The sequence below is a fragment of the Brachycentrus maculatus genome, unplaced genomic scaffold (genome assembly GCF_059751285.1).
Source record: "Brachycentrus maculatus isolate JH-2025_06_01 unplaced genomic scaffold, ASM5975128v1 h1tg000186l, whole genome shotgun sequence".
Taxonomy (NCBI): domain Eukaryota; kingdom Metazoa; phylum Arthropoda; class Insecta; order Trichoptera; family Brachycentridae; genus Brachycentrus; species Brachycentrus maculatus.
This window is the reverse complement of record NW_028280937.1, coordinates 1,074,561-1,095,953: the sequence shown is the minus strand read 5'-3', so window position 1 is coordinate 1,095,953 and position 21,393 is coordinate 1,074,561. Positions and strand designations below refer to the sequence as shown.

At 34.0% G+C, this 21,393-nt stretch overlaps 4 protein-coding genes across 7 annotated transcripts in view; 3 read left to right on the top strand and 1 right to left on the bottom strand.

The window, feature by feature from the left end:
* Window positions 1-409: 409 nt before the first annotated feature.
* LOC148307883 (MYCBP-associated protein) lies at window positions 410-2,949 on the bottom strand. Its single transcript, XM_088262655.1, has 2 exons — window positions 2,272-2,949; window positions 410-1,954 (listed from the first exon to the last, which is right to left on the bottom strand). Exons 1-2 carry the CDS (start codon window positions 2,892-2,894, stop codon window positions 625-627), a joined length of 1,953 nt encoding a protein of 650 aa, XP_088118781.1. The 5' UTR covers window positions 2,895-2,949; the 3' UTR covers window positions 410-624.
* An 815-nt stretch (window positions 2,950-3,764) lies between these two features.
* Window positions 3,765-8,342, top strand: LOC148307882 (carbonic anhydrase 1-like). 2 transcript variants are annotated; one of them, XM_088262650.1, is made up of 5 exons: window positions 3,765-4,015; window positions 4,985-5,126; window positions 5,546-5,651; window positions 6,840-7,058; window positions 8,125-8,342. In XM_088262650.1, exons 1-5 carry the CDS (start codon window positions 3,832-3,834, stop codon window positions 8,269-8,271), a joined length of 798 nt encoding a protein of 265 aa, XP_088118776.1. In that variant the 5' UTR covers window positions 3,765-3,831; the 3' UTR covers window positions 8,272-8,342. The 2 variants fall into 2 exon arrangements, with proteins under 2 accessions (XP_088118776.1, XP_088118775.1); XM_088262649.1 differs by having other exon boundaries at window positions 6,834-7,058.
* A 447-nt stretch (window positions 8,343-8,789) lies between these two features.
* Window positions 8,790-17,016, top strand: LOC148307881 (proliferation-associated protein 2G4). The gene is made up of 7 exons (XM_088262663.1): window positions 8,790-8,924; window positions 9,436-9,670; window positions 11,631-11,805; window positions 12,543-12,764; window positions 13,644-13,736; window positions 14,716-14,976; window positions 16,357-17,016. Exons 1-7 carry the CDS (start codon window positions 8,840-8,842, stop codon window positions 16,459-16,461), a joined length of 1,176 nt encoding a protein of 391 aa, XP_088118789.1. The 5' UTR covers window positions 8,790-8,839; the 3' UTR covers window positions 16,462-17,016.
* Window positions 17,017-19,205: 2,189 nt separating this feature from the next.
* Window positions 19,206-21,393, top strand: part of aralar1 (calcium-binding mitochondrial carrier protein aralar1) — a 36,839-nt gene continuing 34,651 nt past the window's right edge. Inside the window, exon 1 of one of the 3 annotated variants that reach the window (XM_088262660.1) lies at window positions 19,206-19,430. In XM_088262660.1, coding sequence (XP_088118786.1) covers window positions 19,377-19,430 — 54 coding nt within the window. In that variant the 5' untranslated portion in view covers window positions 19,206-19,376. Of the gene's footprint in view, window positions 19,435-21,393 lie in introns of all 3 variants that reach the window. The other 2 variants (XM_088262658.1, XM_088262662.1) reach the window with 2 other exon arrangements.

The window sequence follows — 21,393 nt, the reverse complement described above, 5'->3', positions numbered from 1 at the left end:
TGTCACATTAACCAAAAACTGTGATTATTCTTTTGTGTATAACTTTTACTTGTTAAATCAAAATTGAGGGATAGATTACCGAGAGTATCTGGACCAAATATGCTCTTCCCATCTATATTGAGCTGAAGAGGATCGCTAAAGATCGAGCAGAGTGGAAGAGAAGATGAAGGGCTTTGCTGCCGACCAATCTCTAGTATTGAAACGAGAGAAGAAAAATATAATCTATAGTGACACGTGTTTCAATGGATCAAACATCGTGTTTGGGTCTTGTGGTTCACCATATAAAAATAAAATTCAAAATGGAATATATTCCCGTAATGTGGCTGCCTAATCAATTAAGTGTTTATTATCTTATGCTAAGATCGTAGGTTAATTTTTGGGTTGTACTGTACAAATTAAAAGTTATAAAACTTAGAAAATATTTAAAAGCTTTATTTTACATTAAGATTAAATACAATAGAGAAAGTGCCTTAATAAAAATATATATATTTATACTGTCACCTGCGTATTGATTTTTTTTAAAAGGGTTAATGTAAAACAACTTCGATGGACAATAAGTTCATTCAAACTATACGAAGTAACATACTTGTAGTATATTTGAGCAATTATGTTATCAAATCATTCTTATCTACCTTTTAAATCTAAAGTTAAAGAATAAAGACTAGCGTCTATATTTTCAATCACCAAGTGTAATTGTTTTAATATTTTTCGTTGAAAAATTATTGAAAAAAAGGATTCTTGGGGAACTTCATACAAATTGACAGCAATCCTATTATTATAGACAATATCAAATCTAGAATCATCTCTATTTAATTCTGGACAATTCTTGGCTACGTCCATTTGTAACAAACATTTGTTGGTTGGATTCAAACAAGACATTGAAAATGCCACAACGTCCTTCGCTTCAGCAGCAACTTGTTCAAATGTGTTAAAGAATTTTAATAATATAGAAGACACAATTGCATGCTTATTGTCAAACTTTATCTGAAAAACTGGTTTCAGTAGATGCGACAAGATCCCCTGTAGTTCGAGGAACAAATCATTCTGTTCTGGAAGCTGTGTTTTTATAATTGAATCTCTCAGTGATTTTATAGACAAATCCCAAGGAGGTATCTCTTCATAAAATGATTCATTTTGAAGCTTTTGGTACAACACTTTGAGGCTTTTGACACCCCGTTCGTGATAATAATATTTTGGATTCTTGAGAGTAAACAATGATTCATCTTTACAAACATCATCATATAAAACGTCTGGAACCGTTTCACATGTAAAAGTGCAAATTAAAAAGTTTAAAACATCTTTGACAAGTCGTATAGCGGTTTGTTTTTGTATAAAAGAGTTTATATGATCTACGGGGTTTCGATTTGGCGAACAATATCCGTAGAAGCAAAAGGTTATTGTTTCTTCTTTATCAACGAAACTTGGATAAGTATAAAGCTCCCAAATTTCTTTGCTAATTACAGGCTTGGTGCTAAAATAGCAGCATTCTACCTTTTTCGTTTCTCCTGGGATAATAACACCTTCATTCTTGTTGAAGAAGAACGTCTGGACAAACTGTCTCTTCTTCATATACGGTGCTGCATCGTTTACCTTCCTCCAAGCGTACTGAATGGCCACCGTTCCCATATTTTGAAATATGACATATTGAGTTATTTTTTCAAATGGTTGAGCCCAATAGTTCATTCTCCAAGAAATTTTGTTTTCAGTAAAAATTTCCTCTTTCACTTTCCTCAAATGCGTCGCTTTAAATCCACCCGGTTCTTTCAACAAAACCGAGTTATTAATTCTTAAAGCAACAACGTTTTCTACTAATGTTTCTTCACAACAATCTTTAAATTCGGAAAGTTTAGGATTCATATTGACAGTTATAACCGGAATGTCAATATAATAATTAGGGTTGTCAACAGACTTATTCGGTTTTTCTCCTAAAATCACCAGGTTTTCAAAATCCGGCCTAAAACGCAAACAATAAAATAAATAATGAGGACACATTAAGGTTACTTTTAAATTGAAAACATGTGTATATGAATTAACAAATTATTAAACACAAAACTAAATAATTAATAACGCCGCTTCTCTGCAGGGCTTGGCAGAGAGAAGAGAACGCCACACCAATAGGTCTTTGCAAACAATCTTCACCTCTACCACATTCATGCATCTCCTCATACATACCCGCTGATTATTCTCTCTCTCTTATGAAAACATCCAGATCATTTTAATCGAAAAGAAACCGATCACGATTTCTAAATAGTTAAATTGTTCACAGCTTACTTGTGCGGCAAAATTATGTCAATTTTAGATTTTAGCTCCTCTTCTCTTTTAAGTTTATACTTGGAGCTTTCAAAACTTGATGAAAATACTTTTTTCCTATCATCTTTTATGCCCTTTTCTTTTTTAATGATCTTTGGAATGCCGGTCTTGGTAATATTAGGTAAGAGGCCTTTCTGTATGTTTTTTTGCTGGGCGTGTAGCACGTTACCTTTGGAGCATTCTCCACCAATTTGCGTAGGAAACCCCCAATATTCTAGTCCACCTCTAGCCTTGTCAGGAACAACCAGCTCCTCGGCGCATTCTATAACTTCTCTATCCTCTTGTTTCGATCTAAAAAACTGCTCGGAATTCATGGTCAAGTCGCAAGGTTTTCTACCAGATGCCGACAAGATTTTCTGGTGTTGGGACTTGCGGACAGACATCCATCTTTTCCAATTCCGCAGGCGAGAATCTTCTGCGTCCGGGACATCTTTACATTCGCCCTTTACCTTTGCATCGCCTTTGGACGTAAAATCTGTTAAATCCATCAATGAAGCATCGCACGGACGCGCTTCATACCAGGGCTTCTTGCACTCCAAACCTTTCCAGTGGGGAGTGAGTTTACTCATCGTTTTTTTCTGCATTCCAAAAATATCTATCTTTATTACAAACCAAAAATCACTGACAGCTTCCAGAACTTATGACATCCATTTTGCATTTGTTTCGATTGTTTTTTTTTTAAATCTGATGCTAGTGTAACTACCTACCATCTTCTTCGTGAGTCACAATCTTTGCGTTGGTTAGTTTGCTTCATTTATAGTCAGTCCCCACCTCTACAACGATTGTCGGAGATAATTTTTTTAAGGGGGTCGTCCTCTAGTTTGCGCCTTCGCACATGCCTTCGACAACATGGCTTATCCATTTGACTCGCTGTTGTATTACTTTATTTGGTAAGCATCCTCACTTCCCAGCCCTGCTTAAATAAAGCCTCGTTGTTCCCTACATGTTCCTACCAATGAATCCTGAAGCACCACATCTCAAACGCCTCCAGCCGCCTCCGTTCTACCTGCCTGATAGTCCACGTTTCGCTCCCATATATCAGTATGCTCCAGACTAGAGATTTAATTAACGTTTCTATATTTTTTAATCTTATTTTTAGATTTTAAGTCGGTCCTCGAAAGATATCTAGAGAAAGACCAAAAAAATTCATGGATGCTGCATAGAGAGAACATCGTTCGAAGACTTGGCCTAGGTGACGTTGTCCATGACAGAAGGACAGGTCCTAAATATTATACCTATATAATTATAGGTAACCTGAGAACGAGGAGAGCTGACCCTAGCAGTCTACAAAGACGTTAAGAAGGGATGTAGCCAGGAATAAGACATCATAAGATTTTTTTTATTGATTTCTTATTAAATGTTATTTCTGATTTTTACTGACTATCCTGAGCACCTACCTAAGAATCAACAATAAACCATCAAATCGCTTCAAATAAAATCGAACATCACGTTGACAGAATATCTAGTACGTCACATATTGAATCTAATAGATTTTGTACAATAATTATTGAGGCTACTGCGATGAGTAAAGAATCAGAAAAGAAACCTCAAGAAAAGTGTGATCTGTTTAAGAGTCTGAATATCATAGGTAGCCCGATTGATATATCACTAGACCGGTGCATAAGCTATAAATGTCCACCTCTTGACTTCATGTATTATAACATTCCGCCAGACATTCTGGAAATACACAACATTGGGAACACAGGTAAACGGAGAAACTACGTATTCAAGCTTTTTGCCAAATTTTATAAAATTGAGTTATAGGTATATGAACTGTTTGATCTGATTAATTTATACAAATTTTTAAATAATATTTTAGACTACCCCTTGTTATTGCAAATGATAAATATTTATCTCCCAACCAAATGCAAAACCTCGGCAATGATTTCGCGGACCATATCGATATCTGGAATATGTCACTTCCTAACTATTTTATAAAACAATAATAATTACAATATTTTAGGCTAATCCTTGTTTTATCTGTTCATCCTTGTTTAGATAACTACTTTTCGAACCAATAATATACTTAAAAACAAAATATACTAATGTATCATTTTATATAACATGTAATATATTATGTACAAATTGCCTACGGCCGTTGATAAACTAGAAAAATCGGGATTGTTCATTATTAAATTATAGATTTGAGAAAATATTTTCCCCTACTTTTTAAATAAAAGCCGATATTCAAATCAGGACGCCTGTAAATAGGAAAAAGCGTGTTTTTAAGTATAAAAAAAACCTTTTATATGTACGATTTATCAAATAATCTTGCAGATACAATCATACTTAATAATATTTTATAAACGAACTCATGTACTGTGATGATAATTTAAGTCCAAAAAATACCAAAATTCTCTTTTATTTATTTTAACCCCCTCTAGGAATCGAACCCGGGACCTCCAGCACGGTAGTAAAGTATGCTAACCACTATACTACGGAGGCGAACAAAATTATAAAGATGAAAAAATTTATTTTACTCTCTGAAAATGTCAAACACGCGCGTGTGAAATTACGCTAAAAATAGTCAAAATTATGGCAAAATGATGGTTCAAAGACAAGTCACGTAATATTGTTACGTTTTTTATTGTTTTTCGTTATAAACCCTTTGATTGGTCTCTTTACATGTGTGTAATATAATATCGCATTATCTTCAGCGCAGTTTTATTTTCAGTCCTTATAAAAGGCCCTTGGCTCGAAGACAGACCCTGTTTGGTGAATGGACCCCTCCCAGATAAGTATATTTTCACCCAGTTACATTTTCACTGGGGAAGAAAGGTCACCTGTGGAAGTGAGCATACCATGGATGATGAAAGGTTTGTTTTTCACCCTTATTAATTCTCAACATCAGTTCGAAAAGGGGAATGATTTTTTTTAAATATAAAAATAAAACACTTGTGTGATATACGTATATTACCACTTTTGAATTTCTTAATGTAAACACGACTAATTTGGAGAACATTCGTAATTCTAGTTACTAGTCGTGTTTATATTAATAAACTAAAGAACGGCAATTTACGTGTGTTTTATTTTTATACGTATATTTAAATCATCAGGTTATTCCACAAGGTTAATGCCAAATCAACAAATAATTTTCAAATAACATATTTATTATTATACCTTGGAAGTGGAATTTTGTCATCAGTGGTGTATGGTGCTTTTAGTAGATCACTAAAGAGCATTGACACCAAATTTATTTTTTATCTGTCATGTTTAATAAAAAAAATGTTTATAGATATTGCATGGAAATGCACGTTGTACATTTCAAACGAGAGTACATTTACCCTGATACAGCCAAAACAAAAGAAGACGGTCTTGTCATTGTGGCTTACCTATTTAAGGTAATCATAATAACATTTTTTTAATTTAAAACAAATTTATCTCTATTATTCTCGTTAAAACGAGGTACCTTAAATTAAACTTACTTTCCTCTTGTCAAAAGTATCCTATTTTTTGTAATTTTGAGCATTCTATATAAAATATTTAACATATCGCTCTTTCCTTTCAACAACGTCATATATAAAAAAAAATCGTCAATTTATAATCGTCGTTGTGCATGTTTTCGGAATGCCCAGAAAATGTTCTATATCCCAGAAAAACGGCATATTCTAAACTTAATATTTACCCGCTACAGGGCAGAGAGTGTTGTTTTTGCATTTTGAAGAAAAGGTATTGTTTAACTATTTTTTTAAATGTACTAAATATTTTTCAAATGGAGAAAAAACTTTTAGGTTTTACCTAAAAAGATCTGTTGCACAGAAAAAAGTTCAATAAGTGGCTTGATATTTATTTTAAAACGTTTTATTATATTTTTAAACTTTAAAAACGATCTCCTGAACAATCAAGTTTTTTGATATATGACGTTGTTGAAAGGAGTGAGTGATATATAAAAATCTAAGAACTAAAGTAGGAAGTTATACCTCACCCTCCATTTTAACCAGACCTTTCTTCTTCTGATAATCGTCTATTTTGATGTATGGAGCACTCCTTGAAAGATAAAAAAATCCAAAATATCATCGATGTTGAAAATCAATTCATCTGATACATTAATTTAAAACCATTTGATTTTTATAAAAACGGTATTCAACGTTTACAAAATAGACGGGAAGAGGTTACCAATAATGATGACAGTGGAACTTCTCATTACGAGCACCTCTCATAACGAGTAATTCGCATAACGAGCAAAAAAAATGCTCTCTTAACGAGCGATTTTCGCATAACGAGTTACAGAGAAAGGGCGAGTACCCTTTTCACGACATTCACTTGTGAGCCGGGACTTCCGCGCCAGTCAATACAAAAAATGTTTGCTTAACGAGTGTTTCGCTTAACGAGTAAGATTCTGAAATGAATTATGCTCGTTATGAGAGGTTCCACTGTATATTCCTATTTTGCAATTTATTATTATAAATATAATGGTGTGTTATATGAAATAGTAGAATGATTTTTACCTTTTTGACACAGGTAATTAACAAACATAACAATAATAAAGTAAAAATGCGTAAAAAATAATGTGTCTGGTTTAGTTGCAGTTTTGGGATAATCCCCAACTGGCCAAGGTAGTAGGCAGCTTAAGTGAGGTGAAGAAAGCCAGCTCAAAATTCAACTTGGTGCCGGAGCCCCTTTCGGAACTATGTCCCGCCTTTAGTGAAGACTTCTTCCTTTACCAGGGGACTATTGACATAATGGACTCGACAGACACTGCGATATGGATTCTGCCACGGCACCCCATCGGAATATCGGAGAATCAAGTTGGTTTCTCACTGAATATGGATAGATATAAATAGGGCATTTTTTAACAAACAATAAATGGTCCCAGAACTCACTTCATGTCAGGCTTTTCACAAAAAAAAATCAAATATCATTTTAATGTTCATTACAATACCGTATTTTATCATTTTGACGAATTATATAAACTTAGATTGTAATTACGTAAGCACAAATATTGTTTTGTCTCATTGATTTTGAATATTAAGAAAAAAGAATATCCGTGAAAAAAAGTGCTGGAACGCCGTTCTACCGCGTTACATGAAGAAAAAAAGTCGTGGATTTGAATATAAATTGATACACAGAAATAAATGTCTATAGATACGTTAGTGATGCGTGGAAATAATTCAGCTATTGATTTATATCGAAAGAGATGTTATAATATTCGGATTATAAATAACCTAAATAAAATAGTATGAAAATATGAACAAGGCAGTATTTATGAATAAAATATGTTTCAGCATAAAATGTATAATATTATGAGTGACATGTGACACGTCGTTGGTGATACTAACAGTTATGCGGTTGGCGAACAATACTGCGAGGCTAAGTACCAAGTGGTTAAATCATAAAATAAGCGCGTTTGTTAACCACGTCAATCTTGCCGATATTAAACAGCATAGCGCACATGCTAATGTTTTTTTTAAACCTAACCGTATTTATTATGTATTAATGAATTTAAAATAGTTTATTTTCTTCTCTATACTATTAATATTTAAATTCTAACTTTAGTTGATTTTCTCCACAGTAGACATTTATACGTCTGGCTCCGTGGTGTAGGGATTAAAGCATTTAATTACCATGTAAGAGGTTTCAGATTCGATAACCAGCAGTCTTAAAATAATATGAGCTACTTTTTTTCAATAATATTTTCTTTATTTCATCAATCTGGACTGGTACTTGAAGTGTACGATTGATCATCTTGCCTTTATTAAGATAACACTGTATGAATACGATACAGTGCCATATGCACCATCAGGGCGGATAAAAGTGAATAGAAGAAGAATATGTTTTTTATTTTAAATATCGACCTTACTCAATATTTTCCAGATCAAGGAATTCCACAACGTATTAAATTCCAACAACCAGCCGATTGGAGACAACATCAGAGAAATAAAACCAGCTTCTAAGAATGATGTTTATTGCATAAATCCTTCAGCAGCACAATTTGCGACAATGATGAGATTCCCTTTCTGAAGAATTATTATTGACATTTAATTAAAATAAATTATATTATTTATAACCATAATAACTTATAAAGTTTTTGATGACAAAAATCTTGTTTTCTTATTGTATTTCAAAAATCCTTATGTACTACATATCTCTCTAACCTATCTATAGTGGTACTATTTATTAAATTTCGAATACACTGCCCGAGGCTTCATAATTTATTTATATGACTTATATTAGGGAGGGACAGGTTAAAGTTTTCATCGCTATTATTACATTATGATGAAATTTTCATAAAACGTTAAATCAAAACAACTAAATAAATATTCATCACAGAAAAGAGATGGAAAATAAATAAATTGTAACTGCAATAATACCCCATTTCATGACATACTCAAAGTCGTTTATTTATTTTAATACATCCTGCCCCGTATTTATTCATTCTTGTTCAGAAACTCAAAAATAATGTTGCCAAATATCACAAATGTTTTTGTTGGATTGTGTTGGCTTCCCTGGCGAGCGAGGCGGTATCCGCCATCATTTCCGAGACGTCACGTGACAACTTCAAAGTTTGGTACATTTTTACTGTGCAGACATGGCTGACGAAAAAGATGTAGAAAAAACCACCGCCGAGCCCTTGGTTGTTACCAAGTATAAAATGGCCGGTGATATGGTCAATCGTAAGTTATGAATATTCACAAGACCTTTGGCCCGCCCTCCATTCACATTTGTTGTGCAATTCACTATTTACTCGATGCTTCCGTTAACCCCATATGGGCATCTCTGCCTTTCATGCCATGTGGGCAAGTATATTGCCGATGTGTAAAAAATATGTCAATTAATATTACTTCCGCCTTTAAAATGTATAAAAAGTGGACTAATAATGATAATATAACTAATTTCATTCGCTGTACTCGTTATCGCGCCCTTCGTACCTTAAATTCTATAATAGAATTAGGCGGTAAATTTGGCATAGATTCCCTCAAATTGCACAATGAATAACTGTACTCTTATAATCATATCGCTATACTTATAACTTATAATATAAATTTGATAGCCATCCAATTGACCTATAATTCTGTCAGTGCCATGGCTAGGTATATATTATTTTAACCCCCATTCCAATATTGACATTCAAAATCTTTTATTGCCAAAAAATATGTATTTACTCCAACTTGAAATCTTTTTCAGGGGTATTGAAGCTAGTATTAGAAAAATGTGTAGTCGATGCTTCAGTGAGGGAAATTTGCGAATATGGAGACAATTTAATAACAGAAGAAACTTCAAATGTTTTTAAAAAAGAAAAGGAAATGAAGAAAGGCATTGCTTTTCCAACTTGCGTATCAGTTAATAATTGTATTTGCCACTTTTCACCAATCCCTAGTGAAGCGGATTACATATTGAAAGAAGGAGATCTAGCCAAAGTGTGAGTACATTATTATATTATTAATGGGCTATCTTCACTAAGAAGATAAGGATTTAACATACTTCTATAGGTTCTCTTTATATTTGAAGGCATTTTAGCAAGTTGAAAAAATATAGCGTCATTATGCATATCCATGGATTTAGAAATTTGGTAGCAATGCCGTTAAAACCAGTGAACAAGTTTCCACAGATGGCAGTTCCCTGCTTCTAATAAGAAATGCATAAATTTTGCAGTAATAGTAATACCTCCGCCTCCGTGGTGTAATGGTTAGCGTGTTTACCTACCGTACTGGAGGTCCCGGGTTCGATTCCTGGGGGGGGTTGAAAATAAATATTATTGATACTCCCTGGACTGGTCCCTGAAGCGCAGGAGTGATCACCTTGCCTAAACAATAACAGCATAGTTATAAAACCTTTACCAGTTCCACCAATAAACATGCAGATACATACTAGTAGAATGTGTATATTATGCGTAGTATCACATACAATATTCTAGGAAGTATTAATATCTGAAATAGAGTGTCAATTGACCATTATCCGCACCCAGTGATGCATAGGCCACTGCACCAAATTGATGCAATGGCAATTTGATTATTTACTATACATAATGGCAAGGTGATCTCAGTCCTGCACTTTAGGGTAATATTAAATAATTATTAGAATGAAAAAACACTTGTATTTATTTTAATCCTCCGGGGTATTGAACCTGGGACATCCAGCATGGTACGCAAATTGCTCACTCCTTTCAAGAATGTCATAAATCAAAAATAGTCAATTTTCAGTTGTGCGTGTTTTCGGAATGCCCAGAAAATGTATTATATCCCAGCAAAAGAGGCATATTTTTAACTTAATATTTTACCCGTTACAGGGCAGAAAATGTTGTTTTTGCATTTTGAAGAAAAGGTATTGTTTAATTATTTTTTTTAAATATACTAAATATTTTTCAAATGGAGAAAAAACCTTCAGGTTTTACCTAAAAAGATTTGTAGCACAGTAAAAAGTTCAATAAGTGGCTTGATATTTATTTTTAATACATAGTATTATATTTTTAAACTTTTTGATTTATGACGTTCTTGAAAGGAGTGAGCGAAATGTGCTATCGACTACAGTAAGTCGCATGTACATGGAAACGGACAAAAATGAAGTGTACATTCATGTAAATAATCTTCTGAGAATACTGCACACTGACTAGAACTTGACTTGTTCCTTAGATACATCTACCTTGATTAGTGTGTGTGTGGTGCCCTTAACCGGTTAGCTGCCAGCAGGTACATGTATGGCGGTACCCAGCACGCCGCTAATTTTACCACAATAATAAAACCTTCTAAACATACTGTTATTAAAAGTGTATTAACGTTTATTTATAAAACTTGCCAAATAAATGAAGAGCGCACCAGTCGTTCAGTCATTTATCCATAATCATAAAATTATTTGTTCATGGTGCAGGTTTGTCACAAAATTTGTCATAGAAAATATGAAAACTAAATTATATGTCAAAAGTAATTGTTTATGTTAGATTAATATTAAAAGTATACACACACACACACACTTTGATTTAAAAAAAATTAAAATTAAAAATCATCAGAATCAATCAACACTAAAATCACTGTCATCAGATTCGGCAGTGACGGCAACTCGGGGATTATTGGACAACCCTGAGCGCCATAAGTTGTTCCGACGACAAAGCTCTCTTTAATTTACGTTTAAAGTGGTAAAAACAAATTCTGTTTCAATTCTAAGTATGCAAAGATATTCTCAATAGATGTCACTATGCGTTCAATATATTTGTACATTTTGAATAATTGATTTTCTTTACTAAAAGCCCATTTAAAACGGCGCGTCTTAAGACGTAATTTTTGTATGAGCGGCGCTCCGTTCACAGAAAATTATGCGTCTTAAGACGCTCTTGGCACTTAACCGGTTGATGAGTAGAGTAAGAGATGAGCGACTTGTTTCTGCAGTGACTTGGGCGCGCACATAGATGGGTTCATCGCGGTGGTGGCGCACACCGTGCTGGTGGGCGGCAAGACCCCCGAGGGCGAGAAGAAGAAGATCAGCGGGAAGCAGGCGGACGTGCTGCTCGCCGCCCATCTGGCCAGCGAGGCGGCCTTGAGGATACTCAAACCCGGGAACGAGGTATGTAGAGTTACTGCAACTTTGCCATACAAATATTGAAAAATTACATATTGTTTAATACTCTAAATTACAAAAAAAAAAATATTTGGCAGTCAGTCACCCAGTGAAAGGATGTTTCTGCCAGTGTCAAGTATTATTTTTATTTACAATCAAAAAAATAATAGTAACAATTAATACAAAATTTCATAGTTTAAATGCGTTTAGCTTTATCATTTTAGAAATTATGCCCGCAATTCTAGAATTAGGTTCAGAAAGAAGGGTGAAAATGTTAATTTGCATAATTTTTTTATTTAAAATTACAATGCATCACATTTGGGAACAAACAAACAATAAACATTGAGTGTATATCCCTCTCCAAGCACAAGAGCTCAGTTTCTTTGTTAGAGGGGCACAGCGTAACTAGTATAAGATATGTTATAGAATAAGATATGTTTAAGTAGAAATGTAATAAGCAGAAAAGGAAGAAGAGAAAATGTCTAGTAAATTAATTAAATTGCAATATTTATTGTAAATATATAATTTATTATTTTTTAAAGATGAAGGATCATTCCAAATTCTTAGTATCTAAAGTATTAAGTAAATGTATTCTATATGAATTCAACATGAATTGAACATATAATTTTATAATCAGGACACTGACATAATAAAATGTAACATTGTATTAATAAGGTGACCAATTTTTTTTCAAACCTTAATAGTCTTGATGTAACTTAAAAAGTATAAATTGTGTTTTGCAGACGTATGCGGTGACCGACATGGTAAACAAAGTGGCCAGCGCGTATAAATGCAAACCCGTGGAAGGAATGCTCTCTCACCAGTTGAAGCAGAACAAGATCGACGGTGAGAAGACCATCATACAGAACCCCTCCGACGCGCAGAGGAAGGAGCACGAGAAGTTCACCTTCGAACTGCACGACGTCTACGCCATGGACGTCCTCATCTCCACAGGAGAGGGAGTCGTAAGTTATACTTTACATAGGACTTACTCGATTCATATCCGCTCCGTATGGGGAGCATGTGGTCGCGAGAACCTAATGCCTTGTAGGAGAGGTGACCTTGTAGTTGATGGTGGCTCTCGGGAAACATGAATTATCTTTTATTCAGTGGCGAATTTGCCCTAAGGCCCTGTAGGCCCAGGCCTAGGGTGGCCAGATATTAGGGGCAACCAATCGTACAAAAAAAGCCACTGATGAAAACAAAAAATAACTCAGTACCCAAATATTCTAAAAGCTCGCGCACTTTATGGCAAGTATTACAAACTAACAGCTATTATAGTTGAATTTCCGAATTTCTAAATTTCTGAATCTATTTCGATAAATGTTGGCAATAAAGTAAATTTGTTATGTAGTCTATATGATGGGTGCTGAAAAAGGGGCGGCCGGTACTTACTACATGGCATGGGGCCTAGGGCGGCCAACAATATTAAATGTAGTATGTTGTAATATTTCCAAGTCACCACATACAACGTAATGGCTTAGCAGGGCAGAACACTAAACCGTATAAATTTCACATACCTACCTGTCTAATAAGATGTTTAAAGCATCAGATACTAGGGTATTAAAACATGGCTTATAGTAATTTGTTTTTTATCAACATTTCATTGTTACCTCAATATAAATAAAGAAGCATTATAACATGAAAATCTGGGTATCACTTAAACCCGTTAATGACAGATTGTAAGCCCTGTAAATACCCAGACTTCCATATTCCCATTTTAATGCGTTTCTTCATCTGTGCTGAGATATTATTGAAATATTGATTGTGGTGTAACCCAGAATTTAGGAATAAAGATTTGGACACCCTCAAAATATTGAAATTTATATTGTTTCTTGCTACAGGGTCGTGAAGCGGACAAGCGGGTCACAATTTACAAGAAGACAGATGAATCCTATCAATTAAAATTGAAAACTTCAAGAATGTTTTACATGGAGGTAATTTGGTATTTTAATATTTGCATCTTAGCGGTCCTTTATGTGTGTGCTTAAAGAGTTAAAGGTGGAAAGGAAATGCAGGAGAATGCTTCCATTATCGAGTGGGTAGGAAAAATAAAATAGCTGCATACCTGTACTCATACTAGCTTGTATTCCGACACTTTGACCCATAGACATAAAGTCTAACCTGTCATTATCCTCAACCAGATGTTATTCTGTTCAATAATTGACAGTGAAATATTCTAAAATGGCAGATTTTTCCGCTCTATAGTTTGACGTTTGCATACCAATAATTTTCTTTGGAACATATTTAACTGTAACTATCAAAAGACATATTATATCAAATAATCTAGATTTGTTAAAGATATCCCCCTTTCTAATTTTACTGTTATTTTACGACTTTTTCAAAAATTTCAGCCCATTCATTGATTTTAAAAATTTCTTTACTCCGCCTAAAAAAAGCATTGCATACCAGAACTATGCATTGCTTTGCCAATAAATAAAAAAAAACTGCTTGCGACATCGTAATAAACTACATGTGTATTGCTTTACTATTTTTTGGTTGGAAAACCTGATAGCTTTATAGTGATAAATAAATCTTATCTTCTGCCCACACCTCGTCAACCTTCTATTTTGCCTTTTATGATTAGATGCAATAGCTCGTACTTCTCTCCTCTAAGCACACATACCAGATATCAGACCTTCCAGACTTTGATATCAGTCAACAAATGTCTTCCTTCTCTTGCTTTTTGAAACACATTCTAGTTGCTGACCATATCGGTCCATGAAATACGTAGCATTCTACGATGTAACCACATTTGGAATTCCTCTAACCGATTCATAGTGCTGATCTTGAGGGTCGGTCTGCGATTCGACTCCGTATAGAAGTACTGACTTAACATAACATATATGTATACTTAATGATATGTTAAGTCAGATTATATCTTATAATTAAATGTAATATTGTTTCCATTTGCAGGCGAAACACAAGCACGGCAGCATGCCTTTCAACCTGCGCAGCTTCTCGGAGGAGACCAAGGCGCGGATGGGCGTGGTGGAGTGCATGAACCACAAGCTCATCGAGCCCTTCCAGGTGCTGTACGAGAAGCCGGGCGAGCTGGTGGCGCACTTCAAGTTCACCGTGCTGCTCATGCCCTCGGGGGCCCTGCGCATCACCGGCCTGCCCTTCAACGTCGAGGACTGCCAATCCGAGCACTCCGTCACGGACCCCGACGTCCTGGTGAGCAATTGACACTAACAATTAACAATATTTTTTAAATAGGAGGTCAAAAACGTTTGTACTCCATTAACCTTTTCCTACAATACTAAAAACTACCGCATGCAACGGTGATATGTATTTTGTACACCATGTGAAATGTGATGTGAATATTCCTAATATTTGCTTTTATTGACCATAGTTGAAGTTGTAATTAACAATTTTGTAATGTTAGCTCTGGTAAGTATCTGAAAACGAGAAAAAAAATACATCACAAGTAGCTGGTGTAATGACGCGACCGCCGCAAATAAAACCTGTGCGCTATTAAAAGCAGATCGCCAGAAACAGTATGAAGCCACGTGTGCCTATACGCAAAGCGCGACATGCACGCGTCACTGGACACGTTTGTGTATTGGTGATTTTATCCCCGATTTTTTCATCAATTATTTATTTCCGTCACTGCAAATGAATAACTTTATCTTACAATACTTTTATATAATAAGTAATTATATTATGGAGGAATACAAAAATTCTGAGCCCGTATCATATTTTAAATTGATATTTTAAAGTCGAGTTTAGTAAAAACATCACTGCGAGGGAAAGGTTAAAGACAAGTCAAGTTTTCATAAAAAATAGTGCAAGCACAAAATCTGTCACAAACAAAACTGCCAACTGTCAAGAGTGCAAACATATGTACGATTGTCAAATTGCCAGCGTTATGCAGAGATTCAACTCTGAGATTTTGAGTTTTAATGTTTAGAGCGCAATATGAACTTATTAAAGGTCACATTAAAATTTGTGGAATCAAAAGCGTACCCAAATTGGACTAGGTACGTTTACAATATGAAAGAGCATGAAAAATTCTATACATACTCTTTTTTCTCTTCTTATTTGAAAACTCGCTACCTTCTACGTAACGCCAACCAATATCAACTAACTATGTATCATGAAGTTCATTGTATATGAAAATGTCCTAGTTGAAACATTTAATATATTTTGATATATGACCCTCAGGGGTTAAATCCTGTAAGCTTATTAATAAATCTTATCCATACAGTGATTGGGTGCAAAACAAATAATTGTAAAAAATATTGCTAATAATCAATTGGTCAAATTAGAAGTATATGTAGTATTTCAGGCATTTGTTGATCAATGGTAAAAGGGGGAAGTTATTTATTTTCCATATTCCTTTCATATAATAAAAAAATGCTGTCTCTATTTCGACATCAAATATATTTTGAGAAAAAGTACACTGTTGTAATTTACATTTTTTTTTGTTTATTTTTTTTAATGAAATAAAAAACATATGTATGATAAACCCCTATTATTATGTCATTATTTTATTGATCTGTCGACTGTTTTTTTATTTGACTTGATGATTTATGATTTCATTTTAATTTCCAGACTGTCTTATCATCAGCCAGCAGAAAATCCAACAAGAAGAAGAAAAAGAAGACCAAGTCCACAGGAGACAAGGCTATGGAGGAAGATGATGAGGCTGGGGATTAGTGAAGGACCTCCGCTCAACAAATCTTTGTACAAACATTACGTTATCAATTGATTTGACTCCATCCTTTCTAATGTACAATCCTACCCGGTGACGATTGATCGATGCCCACTTTCCAGTGTGAAATGTTCATCCAATAAATGTTGCAAGCAATATGGATTTTTTTCGACCTCTAGCCTTGTACTCTACAGTACGATAATATTAGTTTAATGAATTTCGATATATAACAAAGTGTTTTCGTGGAAAATTTTAAACATTCGTTGTGAACAAGTTACGTATCATCTTGAAGGCGAAGACTACTACATCTTTTAGTCAATACCTCTCCATATCGCACATGTTTTAGGTTAAATTTACTTGTTAACGCTCTGTGCTGAATGAGATGTTGTTTTTTATTTCTCTTTTTATATTGCCACAAACCTTGGGAACAAATTGATTCGGTTTACTTTCCAAATGCACACGCAAATGTCTAAAATTTGCTGCACATATTTGTATATAAAATTGTCACTTGTTGGGAAATTTATAACTGAACATGAATAAATTGATCAATTTTAACCTTATCTTTCTTTTATTTTATTATCTTGCTATATCAACCTTTCAAATATTCCGCCCCCATAGTGAAGTGATCAGTGCATTTGGCTTTCGTACTGGAGGTCCCAGGTTCCATTCTTAGGGTGGTTTAAATTAATGTTTGTGGTGTTTTCTCTTATATTAACACCTTAATGACCGGTCCCGCATTTACGGGAATTTGGAACTGATCGCCAAGGACCGGTTTATAAGTAGTCAAACTCAATGACATCTATTGAGTAAATCAAGACTTTTGTACATTGTAAATAAATTCACGCTACTTAAAAAGGTTCGTGTCATGGCTACGAGATGATTTCATGAACGTTTGTATCTTGTTTCTAAAATTTATGACTGAAATTTTACCTGGATTCGGCCCTTTTCAAATCTTATCTGAGTGATATTTTTTATGGTCTGACCAAATTTGTTTGGATATTTTTTCAGTAGATCCTAGTGATATTGAGAGAAGTAAAAGTGAAGTCCATAGTGATTCCAATAGTGGTTCTGAAATAATTAGAAAAGCTATAAGAGGTCCTCGGGTTATACAAATGGATTTGAGTGATTCTGAAGATGACTCTGCCGGGAATGTTGATGATATGGACTGGTCATACACCGACACTCAACGAAACAATCAGCTTTTGTGGAACTCCAGGTGTTGATAAATTTCCAGAAAACGTAAATGGTTTAGCCTCTATGTTTATTACAGGTGAATTTTTTGACAAAATTGACGATGCGAGTGGTTATAGGCCTATAGCTCATACATTTATATGCGATCATTAAGGTGTTAAATTAATATCTCCCTGACTGGTACCTGAAGAGCTAGATTGATCAGCTCATCCTACATTCATATACTCACGATAAAGTAAGCACCATATTGATTCCATGCAGTGCCTTTTGCACCGCTTCAGTGTGGATAGACGCCAGAAGAAAAAATATTTAATATAAACAATATTTTCAGTAAGATAAAAACTTATTGGACTATAATTCATTCTGGATTTAAGCCAACAGGATTTTGATATTGAGATTCTTATTGATATCTCAATTGAGATGTGGAAGTTATTGAAATGGGGTAAAATGTCTGGTAAATAAATGTTTCAGATCTAATTTCTTAGAATTTAAAGAGGATGGCAGAATAAAAATACTACATACTATTATATACTACCAGTGATGTTTTTTTGTTTATTCTCTAATAACTTTAATGACTAGAGAATAAACAATAGCTTCAGTTTTGATCATAATTGTATAAGTTTACCTAGTAAACAAACAAAAAAACATCTACTAATAATAAAACTAACCAAATAATTTATATTTGAAGCACTAACTTGTGATTTTAAAACAAAGTTACATTTTAATTATATAATATAAACAGTCCGGTCTGGCAGTTTAGTACATTTTTCATTTGAAATATTATTTTTTATAAATTTTCAATTCTTTAAAATAAAAATATCTGTTGACATTTCAATGAAAAAAAAAATTAAGAGTTGAGCACTGTCTGTGTTTGTGTATCTCTATACAAAAGCCAAAGGAAATAGCAGCAGCATCCATGTATCTTCTATGATTTAGTCATTTTGAACAAATGTAGACAAATTTAGTTGTATCAAGAAGTGCTAGCCCAAAGGAGAGGACTGGAAATGATTACAGGATAAGAACACAATTCTTAAAATTATAATAAGTAAATAAGGACTCTTACAAATAATCCTTACTTAATTCGGTTTTTAAATTCCATCACTGTTAGGAGTGCCAGCTATATCTGTGATCCCAGTGCTCAAAAGTTAAGAAAGTAGAAAAGTCTACATGCGAGAATAAAGTGAAGATGGACAACTTTTGTAGTACGTTTTAATATTAAAATTCGTATTCATGAGAAAGCTTGATCAAAAGATTATATACTCTTGATCTCAGCATGCGAGCAAACAGCGGAAATTAGGTACCCCAAGCTTAATAAACGGATTCTAGAAATTGGTTAAAATATCGCTATCCTTGTTCCACCGGTACAAAATAACGAATATAAAAAGAGAAACACCGAACCAAGAACATAATGAAGATTTGCGTAATATGAAAATTAGACAGAGATGGAGCATGTTTTGTACTGCGACGTCTTTCTCTTCGCCAGAGATTTTTTAATGAATCATCGGAATAATAATATTCGTATATTCGAAGCTTGCGATCTATGTAAGAGGAAAACCGCACAAAACCGTTTGAAATACCGAAGGGGGTGGTAACGTATCGCAGCGCATGTCGAAAAGTGCTCGTTTTAACCATATTTGTGACAGAAGAGTTTATTTTAACGTGATAACATCCTGATTAAGTGAGTCTCGTTTTTTTTAAAGCTAGTGATTTCCCGCCCAAAGGATTAGTGATGATTAACTCGAGATTACTGGATTTACTCTTCACTAAAGCCAGCTGTCAAGAGGTGGGTAAGTTTATTAGACAGTTTAACTAAAATATCATCTGTCAGTTTTTCATTACCTTAAAAATCTTCGTTTAATGCTTTTATAATATAGTTGTTCTGTTAATTTGGGCGAAAAATGTATCGAGAGGATATTACCTTTTAGTCCCGTCCTACGAACGCCCTTGACATTGTAAACCTTTTCCGTTTACCGTAAATTAGTGCTACATTGCACGGAAGGCAGCTCTTTGAACCAGATCCAGGTAACCCGAATTTGTATTGTTTATTTACAATCGTGTACGATAACAAGTACCTACTCGATAACGAAAAAATATATGTTTATTAATAAATAAACAAATCGGATTTTGGTCCCGTGGTAAGGGTCGCGGATTTTAGGTTTGACTCCCACTCTACTACAACTTGATTCCTATTTTTATGCACAAGTCGCTTAGGTATTCCCGAGAACAGTATCTATTGAATTGTAATATTTGTATATATCATAATAATACAAATAAGAATAAAAATACTTCAAACTTCCAACCTGTGTCATATATATATATTGTTGTTTCTTCTTCCTAACCTTTATCGGAACCCAATGGTGCATGGGGCACTTATCGTATTGACGCAGTGTTATATTGTTCGTTACTTACATGAAGGCAAGGTGATAACTCCTGCGTTTCTGGGCGCAGTCCAGGCCAAAATGAATTACATTAGAGTGTAAAATCACTCATATTTATTTTCACCACCCGCGCCCCCCTTGGGAACCTAACCTGGGACCTCCAGCACGGTAGCTAAACACGCTAACCATTGCACCACGGAGGCGGACAAATTATAATAATATTGTGAATTATAATTAATAATATATTATCTTCGCGTAATTGACAATTAAGATAACACTGCGCTGATACGATGTATTTCCCTATGCATACAAATGAGGGTTAAAAAAGGAAGAAGAAGGATACAATATTTCTATCTATCTTCCGTTCATGTTAATTTTATAAAACATCAGCAACTATAAACGAATATCGCAAAGAATTTTATCTCACGAATAACTAATCCACTTGTTCAAATACAAGAAACAAGAATTGATGTCCATGTAATTTACGTGTAAATCATTTCAAGAAAACGAGTTAGGTATTTAAAAAAATATGTACATATACATTCCGAAAAAACTAATCGAGAAATGCAAAGTTATACTTGTTTTTTTTTGTCGTATTTATGTGGTAGATGCATATTATTTTTATTTTCGAACATTCATATTTTATCATTTAATTGCATTGTTTATTTCTGATTCTTATCAGATATAGGTCAACATTCACGAACGTTGAAATGATAATTTAGTTTTCCGTTGCAGCTACATGAGTGCTAATCAAAATACGTAGGTACTTCAACTTGCATTTGCATCCCACATAATATCGTCAATGTATACATATATCGGCAATAATACAACGTTAATTTGTGCAAATAATTAAAAGTAAAAACCTTACTGCTACTATCCACATCCAATGGTGCATAGGGCACTGCATCGAACAGATGCAATGTTAAATTTATCGTTAATGATCGTTAATTTAAATAAGTAAAGGCAAGGTGATCAATCCTGCGCTTCATTCCAGGGTTATATGAAATAAATGAGTGAAAAAACATTTGTATTCATTTCGATCCTCTATTAAGGCTTAATATACGATAAATCGCAAATTTTCTCTAGACCCAGGTAACATTTGACGTTTTTTTAATGACGTAAATTAATTAATTTATAAAATAAAATAAATACATTATGATTTTTTTATCAATATGTTAGATATCAATATCAATTCGCTCGAATCTCGGATAATCAACTAATTATTATTACATATTTAACCCTTTTTAATCCATCATAATCCACCCTTGTCTTGTTTTCAACCCTTCACATAGGTTCAAATATATAATAAATATCATATTTAGTATCTTAACCCAATCGTACAGTAAATATCCTAATTACAGGAGATCT